At 53.9% G+C, this 11,361-nt stretch overlaps 1 protein-coding gene across 4 annotated transcripts in view; it reads left to right on the top strand.

Moving 5' to 3' along the window:
• The first annotated feature begins 154 nt into the window (after nucleotides 1-154).
• Nucleotides 155-11,361, top strand: part of NUDCD3 (NudC domain containing 3) — a 63,119-nt gene continuing 51,912 nt past the window's right edge. For 3 of the 4 annotated variants that reach the window (XR_006716125.1, XM_045494159.1, XM_045494160.1), the window contains exons 1-2: nucleotides 276-581; nucleotides 5,594-5,892. Coding sequence is in view for 3 of the 4 variants with exons in the window: in XM_045494159.1 (XP_045350115.1) it covers nucleotides 390-581; nucleotides 5,594-5,892 (491 nt within the window). In the remaining variant the exon portion in view is untranslated. Of the gene's footprint in view, nucleotides 582-5,593; nucleotides 5,893-11,361 lie in introns of all 4 variants that reach the window. The other variant, XM_045494158.1, reaches the window with a different exon arrangement.

The raw sequence follows: 11,361 nt of genomic DNA, 5'->3' as shown, positions 1-11,361 counted from the left end.
GGCAAGGGGCGGCGCCCCGCCCACCTCGTGACGACACAGGGGATCACGTGACGCTGCCCGAACAGAACCTCTTCCGCCCGCTTGCAACATGGCTGCCGGGCGCTCTCGGTCCCGCCGCCCTGGGCCTTCCCGCGCCTAGCAGCCACTTCGGGGCCCAAGACCGCCCCTTGGCGGGGCCGCACGGGAGAGCCGGCCGGGAGGCGGGGCGGGGCCCTCGGCGGGGACGCTCCGCTGCCGCCCGACCCGGCCCGGCCGCGGGGGGCTGGAGCGAGCGCGGACCGGAAGTCGCGCCGGGCGGCGGAGCCGTTAGCGCAGCGTGCCGGAAGTGGCCGTGGGCCGGCGTCCGGGCCGCGCCCGCAGTGAGCAGAGTCCCTCCGGCCGGCGACGCCATGGAGCCCGGAGCGGCCGAGCTGTACGACCAGGCCCTGCTGGGCATCCTGCAGCACGTGGGCAACGTCCAGGACTTCCTGCGAGTGCTCTTCGGCTTCCTCTATCGCAAGACCGACTTCTACCGCCTGCTGCGCCATCCGTCCGACCGAATGGGCTTCCCGCCCGGGGCGGCGCAGGCCCTGGTCCTGCAGGTAACGCGCGGCGGGCGGCTTGGGCCCGGGGCCGGGTGGGGGTGGGGGCGGCGGAGCCCGGCCTCAGTTTCCCCTCGGGCGCCCCCCCCCGGGACCAGCCTCCCGCGGCCGCGCCTGCGAGTAAGCCGAGGCGCCGTTCGGGTGTCGAGTTACCGTCCCGCGGGAGCGGGCCTGGCTCGGCGTTCGGGGCGCTTGGAGGTGCCAGGACGGCCCGGCAGGGAGGGGGGCCGAGCGGGACGCCCCGGGGACACCTGTGCGCCCCAGAGGCACGACGCGTGGAGGCGGGAGGGGGGCCGCGGAGTCGGCGGTTCGAGGCCGTGTTCGCCGTCCTCCTCTCACGTGGGGGCGAACTCGCTGAGCGCTGGACGGGCGTCGAAGTCGACCGGGTGCCCAGGAGCGTCCCCGTAGTAAGCAGGTGCTACACCGCAGTTGCCGCAGGCATTGGAGGCGCACAGTCCGAGTGCACGGCTCCGAGTCTCCTGCGACGTCTTCCTTCCTGTCGGGGAGACAGAGCACAGACAGGGACAACTGTGTGAGGCCGGTTGTGTGACAAAGCTCATTGCCGGGAAGGGGTCAGAGACGTGGTGTGGAAATCAGGAAAAAGGTCTTGTAGGGGAGGTGGAGTTTTTGACGGGATTGGAAGCAGGTCTTCAGCCAAGCGTTGAGCCTGGGTAGATGGAAATGCTGGTAATACCTCCCCGCGCTTTACAGATTGTGTACAGCCTGAGCGAGTGGTCAGGCCGTTACTTTCTCGGTGGAGTGTCCAGTGGTCAGGCCGTGACTTTCTTGGTGCTCCTGTGGAGAAGCGAAAGCTTAGGGTGTTTGAGTGACTACTGAAGATGAATCGGCGGTGTTGGTACTCTGGGTCGGAACTGAGGCTGTTTCTCGTGCCTTCGGTGGCTGAGTGTCATCTGGGTGATCAGAGGACCGTCAGAGATGGTTTCTGGCAGACTCCTAAGGGTAGCTTATCACTTTCATGCAAGCCCCAGGGAAACAGGGTTGAATTTTATGTGAGATGAGGGTGCCACTTCGGCAAGGTTAGGTGATTGGATGGAACTTATCATAGAGCTGGAACTCGGAACTTCATCTTTATGGGTCCAGATCTTAACATAGTAGAGCGGGAAGACTGTTGTTTGGGGTGACAGTAGCTTGCAGAAAAGATGTGGAGGAGAAAGGAACACTTACTGAGCAGCGGGTATGTACTGGTTAGCGTGCTGGGTGTTAACCTTGTTTAGTCCCAATATCCTGAAAGGTGGGTCTTTGCCCTTGTCTCACACACGAATGGGCAGAGGGAATTCATTTTTTTAGTAATAGGGATGAAGTATGTCCGTATCTGGTGAGCAGTGTAAGGAAGAGGAGGTGGGGAGGGAGGAGTCACAGATGACCCGTGGTTTCAAACTTGGAATAATCATGCACTAATTGAACTGTCCCCTGAGTTTAGGGGGAAAAGCTTAGTTTCAGACAAGTTAGGATTGAGATTGCAGACAGGAGTCCCTGCTGGCAGGCTCTGGAACCACGGAATGGAGGAACCAGAGTGGTTTGAGGGGAAGAGAAGAGCCGAAGGTTTTTGAGGGGTGTCCCCAGTGAAGGGATGGGAGAAGCAGGAGGCTGCCTGAGCAGCAGTAAGGGAGGGGAGGAAGTAGGCAGGGCAGTACCCAGGGGACACTTCCTAGTGATGGTTAAGAGGAGCGGTGTTTCTGCAGTTTGTTCCCAGCAGTCAGCAATGCCTGAGGGACTCTGAAGAAGCAGATGTTCCCAGGGCATTTTGTTGGGTGGGTGGGGGTGAATCCTGGGGGGACTGTTCTGGCCACAGAGGCATTTGGCAGGAGACTCGTGAGTTCAGTGTTGGACGGGAGTTCCGTTGTGGGTGGGACATTAAGAGGCCGAGTCCCACTGAGTAACTTGCTGTGGCACGGTGTTCCTTCCTGGTGTTGTGTCCTCCTGACCCCCCCATCCCTGCTCATTTGCCTCTTAGGGGTTTTCTTCCCTGCACCTGACTTGATGGCAAGAGACCCCTTCCTGAGGTGGGCAAGAGACCCACCTCAGGTGGGTGGTTGGAGTCTGTCCTGAATATAGGCAAGCAGGGCTCGGATGGGAGTGGTGGGGTGCTCCATTCTGGAACTTGAAAGTGTCCTGATATATTGAGGTTGGCCTGTTGGTGTGATGCACGATTCTTTCTCCTAATTCTAAGGGCTTGGCCAGCCTGGGTGCAGAGCTTGAGGGACGACCTTCAGCAGGAAAGATGCACGTGCAAGTTGTATTCCTTGCCGTGATATTTTAGTGTATTTTTTGTTTGTTTATTTACTTAGCATGCATGTGAGAGGGAGAGAGGGAGAGAATCCCAAGCCGACTCTGCACTGTCAGCACAGAGTCCTATGTGGGGCTCCATCCCACGAACCCTGAAGTCATGACCTGAGCCAAGATCGAGAGTCGGACACTCAACTGACTGAGCCACCCAGATGTCCCTTTTATGTGTTTTAAGAACAAAATAGTTTACAGTGACACTTCATTCATTTGATACTTTTTGCTTTTCTTGGGTCCAGTTTGAGAAGCCTGCTTAGTAGAAGGTCTCTTGCCCCAGAATCAGGAGAGCCTCCCCACTTGTCCTCACCGGACCTGCTGGGAGGGTCGTCTCCTCTCTGTCAGTAGAGAAGTGGATTGGAGGTCACAGACCTCTCCTCCAGCTCCATGGTGCTGTGGTCGTACAGCAGGCGCCTGGGTCTGTGACGACCGGAGCCAAGGACAGGGGAGGCGGGTGACAGGTTAGAGGAGGTAGGGGGCTGAGTCAGCAGAGGTGGTGGATGCAGCGAGGAGTACCAGGCCCAGGGGCCGGGGAGGTCCCAGGGGGTGAGGAGACAGAGTCCTTGCTGTTCCTTTTTTTTGTGAAGTTAGGATGAGGGTCTCGGGTGTCTGGGGCTGTATGGCTGTGAGGGTGAAGTCAGGTGTTGCAAGCACGGGTGTGAAATGTTGTCGGGCTCAGGTTCTCTGAAGGAGTAGAAGTGGGTCTGGAATTGTTGCCTTGTTTCAGCTTTAGGGTTTCGCTTCTTTCTGCCGACGTGGCCTTTTGACGTCAGTGTTCTTGTAATATTTTTATTTTCCTCTTTCACTGGCAGGACTCAGACAAGACACTTACCTCCTCTGAGCTTAATGTTTCCTCATGTTGGAAATGTCAGTGCTGTCTTCCTCACAGCATCTTCGGGAAGGTTTTGGGGAATCCAAAAGCATTTGGCATAGTTCAGTAGTTAGAGACCTTTTGTTTTGTCTTCCTGCTCAGCACATGGAACGTGGAACATGATTATTTAACGTATGTCTGCATTCCTGTCCTTTGGAAAGGGACTCCGACCTGCTTCTGACCGTTCTTCAAGAGCAGTTTTAGGTTCAAGGCAAATTGAAGGGGAAAGTACAGAGGTTTCCCATGTACCTCCTGTCCCCTCAGCCTCCCCCATTACCTGCATCCCCACAAGATGGTGCCTGTGGTACAGTCGATGCACCTGTGTTTCGTGTCAGACTACCCAAACCGTAGTTGGCTTTAGGGTTCAGTCTTAGTGATGTCATTTTATGAGGTAGGGACAAGTGTTTAACTGGTGTCCGTCACACAGAGTATTTTTCATGCCGGGAAAATCTGCCATGTTCCACTCATTCCTCCCTCCTGCCCCGTTCGTGGCAACCACTGAACTTTTTACTGTCCCGTGGTTTTGTCTTTTCCAGAATGTCATAGAGTTGGAATCCTACAGAACATGTATGGGCTTTTTTGATTGGTATTTTTCACTTGGTGATATGATTTAAGTTTCCTTCTCATCTCTTTACGGCTCCATAGCTCATTTCTTCCTAGTGCTGAGTAATACTCCACTGTCTGGACAGACTGCCATGTGGTATTCATTCACCTGCTGAGGGACATTCTGGTTGCTCCCAGGTCGTGGCAGCTACGACTGAGGCTTCTGTGTGGACCTGTGGGGAGCAGGGCTGCTAGCTGGGCCCCTCCAACCTCCCAGGGAGGCTCTCCCAGTCTTCCCGCCTCCAGTTGCCAGAGGAGTAACCCCCCCCCCCCCCCCCCCCGCCATGGCCCCACCCCTCGGAGCTCTGGTCTTGCCCCTTGTAGCCCCCAGGGTAACACGTGCCTTTTCTTCAAGGTCTACCCGAGCCCCTTCCTTCCAAGGAACTTCCTAGATTTCCGGGACCTGCAGCGAGCATCTGTGCGCCCACGGCAAGGTACCGCAGCGGTTCCTCATGGTCTCTCCCGGTGGCGCTGTCGTGGACGGGTCTGTGCTAGCCATGTTGGAAGTTGTATGCGCCCTTGAAAGGTGCATACGAAATGCCATGTTTCTTGTGTGCTCTTGGGGTGGAGAGTCCCGGTGCTTGTGTGGGTGTGACTGTCCCAGAAAAGAGTAGGGGCTGGTCCTCATACCAGAATGTTGAGTTCGTAGAGGGTAGGAGCTGTTACTTCGATTTTTTGTGTTCCTTGTTCGTTGTAGACACGGCGTGGTTATCTGGGGGATGAAATTCCCACTTTTTTTAAGAGCCACACCCCTTCCACCTGTGCATTGTGGGAAGACGGCAGCTGTCTGGTGACTCTGCTGTACTGAGTGGGTTCAACTTGATTTCCTGTCTTCTCTTCTCGAGTCTGAATTGTTGGCGTCTTTACAGCTCTTGCTACCAGGACGGTGTCTTCTTCCCGTGGCAAGCAGGTCTCACTGGGGGCTGTAAAAAGAACTAAGGACAGGTGAGACCATTTAGTTACGTGTCCTTTAGACCCAGAAGTTGGCCGGTGGGCGCATAGGTGCCATGAGCGTTGGCTTACCTGGTTTCCCTTCTGCGCATTTGGAACTCCTGTTAGAGATTCCTTCATGGCAGCTCCTGGTGAAGTTGAAGTGCGTTTGCGTTTTGCCAGGGGGAGCACGTCTGTGGTCTACTAGTTTTCCGTTCTCTACTTACCACGTTTGACCACCTTTGCATGGCATGTGTGGCCCAGTACCGGTCGGGAAACTCACGGCCAGTTTGCTGTTCGATTGTAGGTGTTCACAGCCTTTGAGCACATGGCGCGCCAGGATGACGAGAAGAGGAGGAAGGAGCTGGAGGAGAAGGCCAGGAGGAAGGAGGTGGAGGAGGCCGCGGTGGCCGCAGCCGAGCAGGAGCCAGTGCCGGCCGCGGGGCAGGAGGTGGAAGTCGGCCCCAGCACAGACCCCGGGCCTCCAGGACCACCGGGACCCCGGGACGCTGAGCCGGCAGTGGCCCCCAGCTCGGTTGAGGCAGAGCCTGCGGGAGCGTGTGCAGGTGCCACGGAGGCTGCGAAAGGGCCACCAGCCCTTCCCAGGTAAGAATTCCTCCTTTGCGGTTTCTTTCTTGCTCGACATCTGGTGGGTGGCGTGGTCGTCCCTGGTTCCTGCTTGGTACCACACCGACTCTCCACATTTAGGTCCCAAGCTGCGGTGCGTCCCAGTAGTGTGCCCATGTGGGGCAGGAGGCCAATCTGCTTCTGTCCTCATCCTCTTGTCCTCCCCATAAGGCGGGGCCATGATCCACCCCACTTGTGCAGCCGGTTGAGAGCTCCGGGCTCCCAGATTCAACCCGCCTGTGTGGAGGCTGTGTCTTGGTGCCGTGGGGACATGTGCCCACTGTGTACCTGGAGTCCCCTGGGAGATGGCCATGTCATGAGTGGGGTGGTTGGCAAGTAGCCAACCTGTGTGTCAGCTTTCTCCCCTGTGGAGCAGAGGTGATAATGCAGCACCTGCCTCGAAGTCCTCTGTGACTGTCACTTGAGCCTGGGGACTTGCAGCCTGTGTGTGGCCATGCTGGAATCCCCCTGCCCCCGGGGCCATACTCTCCTCCCTTTCCAGGGGCTCTATTTCCTGGTGCTGAGTAGGGCTATACCGTGTGAAGATCTGGCACCTCCTTGTGTGCAAGCGCGGTGGTGGCAACGGCTGCTTCTGGCCTCCTCTCTTCTAGCACAGTCCGCTCTCCACCTCTGTCCCTTCTCCCCCGTAACTGCTCCATGCTTTTCCCTCTCGTCGCACTCTGCTGCAAGTGAGAGGGTCTGTGAATGGAGCTCTTCGGTAACGGTGACAAGCAAAGCAGACAGCCTGCGGCGACACAAAATGTAGGGAGGGAGGGTTCGTTCCATGAGATTAGGTGGGCGAGACTACGGGGTCGTGACAGCCGTACTAAGTAGTGGGTCTCACGGTCAGCAGTTGTCAGGGCAAGCCTGTTGATAAAGACGAGCAGTTCTTGCAGGTGGATCTTGGGTCAGAAAGGGGCAAGATGGGGGGCGCCTGGGTGGCTCAGTCGGTTAAGCATCTGACTTCGGCTCAGGTCATGGTCTTGCGGTTTGTGAGTTTGAGTCCCACATTGGGCTCTGTGCTGACAGCTCGGAGCCTGGAGCCTGCTTCGGATTCTGTGTCTCCTCCTCTCTCTGCCCCTCCCATGCTCATGCTCTATTTCTGACGGTCTCTCAATGATAAACATTTAAAAAATTTAAAAAAAAAAAAAGAAAAGGGGGCAAAATGGGGCCTGGGGCCTGGAAGTGGAGGGATCTTGGCAGAGAGTCATGAGGTCTGGCCATTTCCTTCCTCCTCTAACGTTTCCTGTAGTGCAAATCTGCTGGAGATGAATTCCGTCAGCTTTTATTGGTTTGCATATGTCTTTCTTTGATGCTTATTTCTGAGAATACTTCTGTGGTCTGTAGAATTCCAGATAACTTTTTTTCTTCAGTGTTTTAAAGAATGTCGTTTCGTTATTTTGTTGTCTTGTGATGAGAAGTGAGTGAGTATTCTCTGTTCCCCTTGGTGGGTCCCCTCTCCCAGGTGCTTTTAAGATATTTATCACTAGTTTCAGGATCTGATTACAACCTCCTGCGGTGTGGTGTTCTCCGTGTTTGTACCCTGGGGGTTTCTCAGCTGCTTTCTGCCTCTGTTGCATTTACACCCTTCTAAGATCCTTAGTGCCTCCTTTGGAACAGTGTCTAACTCCCTGTGTTCACATTTACTCGTTTCCCCTTTTTAGTGTCTAACCTTCAGTTAAATTCATCAGCACGCTTTTTATTTTCCAGCTCTCCAAATTCCTATTCATTCTTTTTTATGGCCTCGATCTCTACCTTCATTGTTTTTCTCTAAACACATTCCACATTTCATAAACATGATAGCTGTGTAAAGCCTTTATCTGCCAATTCCATCATCTCTGATTTCTTGGTTTGTTATTGGCTGTTTGCTATTGCTTTCTCCTGATTTGGGATTACATTTTCCCGCTTCTTGACATATCTGGTAATTTTTTACTGGATGCCTGACATTGTTGATGTTATGTAGCTGCATCTCTGGATTTTGTTTTCTTCCTTTAAAGAGTGCCAAGTTTTGTTCTCATTTTTTTTTTTTTTTTTTTTTAGGTTTATTTACTTGAGAGAGAGATAAGGAAAGAATCCCAAGCAGGCTCTGATGCAAGGCTCTGACTCAGGGCTCCATCCCACGAACCATGAGATTGTGACCTGAGCTGAAACAGAGTCCAGGACTATTAACCGAGCTACCCAGCCGCCCCTGTCCTCCCAGTTATTTATCACAGATTAGTATGATTTTTCAGAAGCATGTTTTTCAGCTTTGTTGGGGGTGTGTCTAGAGCACCTCTTATTCCAGGGCTATTTCAGTCCCTGTCGGGATCGCACTCCAGGGGCGCCTGTTTCCCAGAAGCTGTGTTCCCTCCCTCTTGGGGTTTCGCTCATGTGGGGACAGTTGACTGTTTGGCAAAGACTCAGAGGGACCCTGGGCAGTTTTCTGAGTCTTTCTGTGTGTAGCTGCCTGCTTCCTGTGGTCTTTGCATAAAATGTTTGGGTATCAGACGGAAGACTGAGCGTATAGAGTTACTCATGTTTATAGACTGTCTTAAAAAAGGTGACCAATGTGGGTGTCGTGATGGCCCGTTTTACCTGGTGGCCTGGTGGGCCCCATCCCAGGGGTCGCTGTGGGGCATTCTGTGGAGGTCACCGGCGCCCGTAACCACTGGACTCCAGGTGAGGGACATCATCCTTGGTGACCTGAGTGGGTCTTAATCAGTGAGGTGAAGCGCACTGGAAGCAGGGCAGAGGCTTCCCCGAAGCAGGAGGCATTCACACCGTGGAACAGCTTTGCCCCATTCCCAGAGAGCCCGCTTGTGGCCTGCCAGCCACCACAGCTACGTGAGCCCGTTCCTCACGGGACTCTCCGAGTGTCTGCATGGCGTGCTACTGGTCGTGTCTTTGTGGATGAACCCTGCTGCACACAGATACTCCTGTCGTATGATGTTATGTGAGAAAAGCAGTTTTCAGTGTGATGCCGAATTTGAAAACTGTGAAGTTATACACACGCAGAGAACACAGCCTTCGAGGGGATAAATGGTGAGTCCTGGTTATCAGAGAGTGGTGGTTTGGGTTTTTATTATCATCTTTCCACCCTTACCGTATCTTCTAAGTTTCCTACAATGAGCATACGTTTTGTTTTACTAAATTTTTTATCTCATTTTTATTATTTTTTTTTTTATTTATTTTTTATTTTTTTATTAAAATTTTTTTTTTCAACGTTTATTTATTTTTTTTGAGAGAGAGACAGAGCATGAACGGGGGAGGGGCAGAGAGAGAGGGAGACACAGAATCGGAAACAGGCTCCAGGCTCTGAGCCATCAGCCCAGAGCCCGACGCGGGGCTCGAACTCACGGACCGCGAGATCGTGACCTGGCTGAAGTCGGACGCTTAACCGACTGCGCCACCCAGGCGCCCCTATCTCATTTTTAAAAATAATTCAAAAAGCTTTTTTAAAAGAGGGGATTTGTTGGGGCGCCTGGGTGGCGCAGTCGGTTAAGCGTCCGACTTCAGCCAGGTCACGATCTCGCGGTCCGTGAGTTCGAGCCCCGCGTCGGGCTCTGGGCTGATGGCTCAGAGCCTGGAGCCTGTTTCCGATTCTGTGTCTCCCTCTCTCTCTGCCCCTCCCCCGTTTATGCTCTGTCTCTCTCTGTCCCAAAATAAATAAACGTTGAAAAAAAATTAAAAAAAAAAAAAAAATAAAAGAGGGGATTTGTTTTTAATTTGTGGGTTAGGGTTCGAATGGCTGCTTCATTCACATGTTGAGACCCTATTTTTCTGTTCTCGAACCTACAAGTTGTATTCTGGGCTGGAATCAGCCTGAGTTGTGCGAGTTGCGCACCAGTGTGGGTACAGAGTGAAGACTGGGGTGTGTTCCGGGATCCTTGGCCTTGTGCCGCAGGACCAACCCTTCCAAGGATGGGCACCTTCTTTGCCTTCAGGTCCTAAATGGCTTTCCGTGAGCGGATCAGGAAGTTGTGGATCCCACGTCTCTCATTGGAGCGGAGCCGCAGCGCTGCGGCAGTCCTGGGGAAGGAATGGAAAGCCACCCTTTCCCGGTTCTGCCGTTAGTGGCACCCCACGTCCTTCCGGTCAGTGCTCAAGATCGCTTGTCCTATAAACTGTAGCTCTCTGGGGTTGTGCTGAGTAGTGTAATGACACAGGGGCCCTGCCCAGTATGGGCCGTCTGTTCACAAGCAAGTCACCTGCACTCTGGGTCTGAGCTGGCTGATTTCTGCTCCTCCTGTTTGCCACCCGTGTGCTGGCAGTCCTGCCCGGATTGGCAGTGATGACGGGAGACTCTCCCTTCTCTCGTTGGACAGGAAAGTCACATACACACTTACTGAATTAAACAGATTCAGCATAGGCACCAGGGAAAAACCAAGTAAGAGAGTGAAAACCTATATCTTTGTGTCTTACGTGTGTATGTTTGTCATCAGCTATTGGTTGTGGATGGTAGAGGGATGTTTTGTCTTGCTGTGATGTAGTTCACCCCGCAGCACAGTTTGCTCGTTGGCAGTAGTTCCTGGCTTCTTCAGGTGTGGTCTTGTGAGCGCCATCGTGCTTCAGACAGGGTCCCACCCAGTCCCCCATCTGGACCTATGCCAACCACGGGTCTGTTCTTTTTTTAAATTTTTTTTAATGTTTATTTTTGAGAAAGAGAGGCAGAGCATGAGAAGGGGAGGGGCAGAGAGAGAGAGGGAGACACAGAATCCGAAGCAGGCTCCAGGCTCTGAGCTGTCAGCACAGAGCCCGACACACAAGCTGTGAGATCATGACCTGAGCCGAAGTCAGATGCTTAACCAACTGAGCCAGCCAGGCGTCTCCATGGGTCTGTTTTCTTCCCCCCAATTTTTGCAGTCTATGTTTTTATTTGTCTGTAATTGCATACTGATTTTTATCTTAAAGCCACACATACGGGGTTTTTTTGGTGAATGAGGGGTTATTTGAGGGAAACTTGAATTGGATCTAATTTTCCCGTGTCTGTGAATTTCATTCTCGATGCTGCCCTGCTGTCATTGTCAGGACTTTTCCAGTGAAGTTCAGGAATGCCCCTCCCCGCTGCTTAAAGTGCTTAGTTTTGTTCTTTAGCGGAGAGAGGGCGTTTGGGCGCACAGATGTCCCTGTGCACACAGCAGCTTAGCATTGAGAACATGTCTGTGTCTGCAAGGAGCGTCCACAGTAAAGACACTGGAGGAGGTGCTGCCCGAGTCCTGGCGTTTGCCCTGTGCGTGGCCCTGTGCCCTGGGCTCAGAGGACTCCCGGGGTGCTGGGCAGCTTTCAGAAATGCCGCCCGCATCACTGGTGCTGTGAAAGGACAGGGGCTGAATTCCAGTAGCATCAAAGGCCTGTGAGGCCCCTCTCGGAGCCCTGGGGGGCTCCCCTCTTGCATTCCGGGTCTGGGGTCTCCTGCAGCCCCCCTCTTGGCCAGCAGGTGGCGCTGTAGGTAATGCAGTGATGGTTGCA

Source organism: Leopardus geoffroyi, chromosome A2, assembly GCF_018350155.1.
Source record: "Leopardus geoffroyi isolate Oge1 chromosome A2, O.geoffroyi_Oge1_pat1.0, whole genome shotgun sequence".
NCBI lineage: Eukaryota > Metazoa > Chordata > Mammalia > Carnivora > Felidae > Leopardus > Leopardus geoffroyi.
Note: the sequence above shows the minus strand (reverse complement) of the source record. Positions and strands in the feature narration are given on the sequence as shown.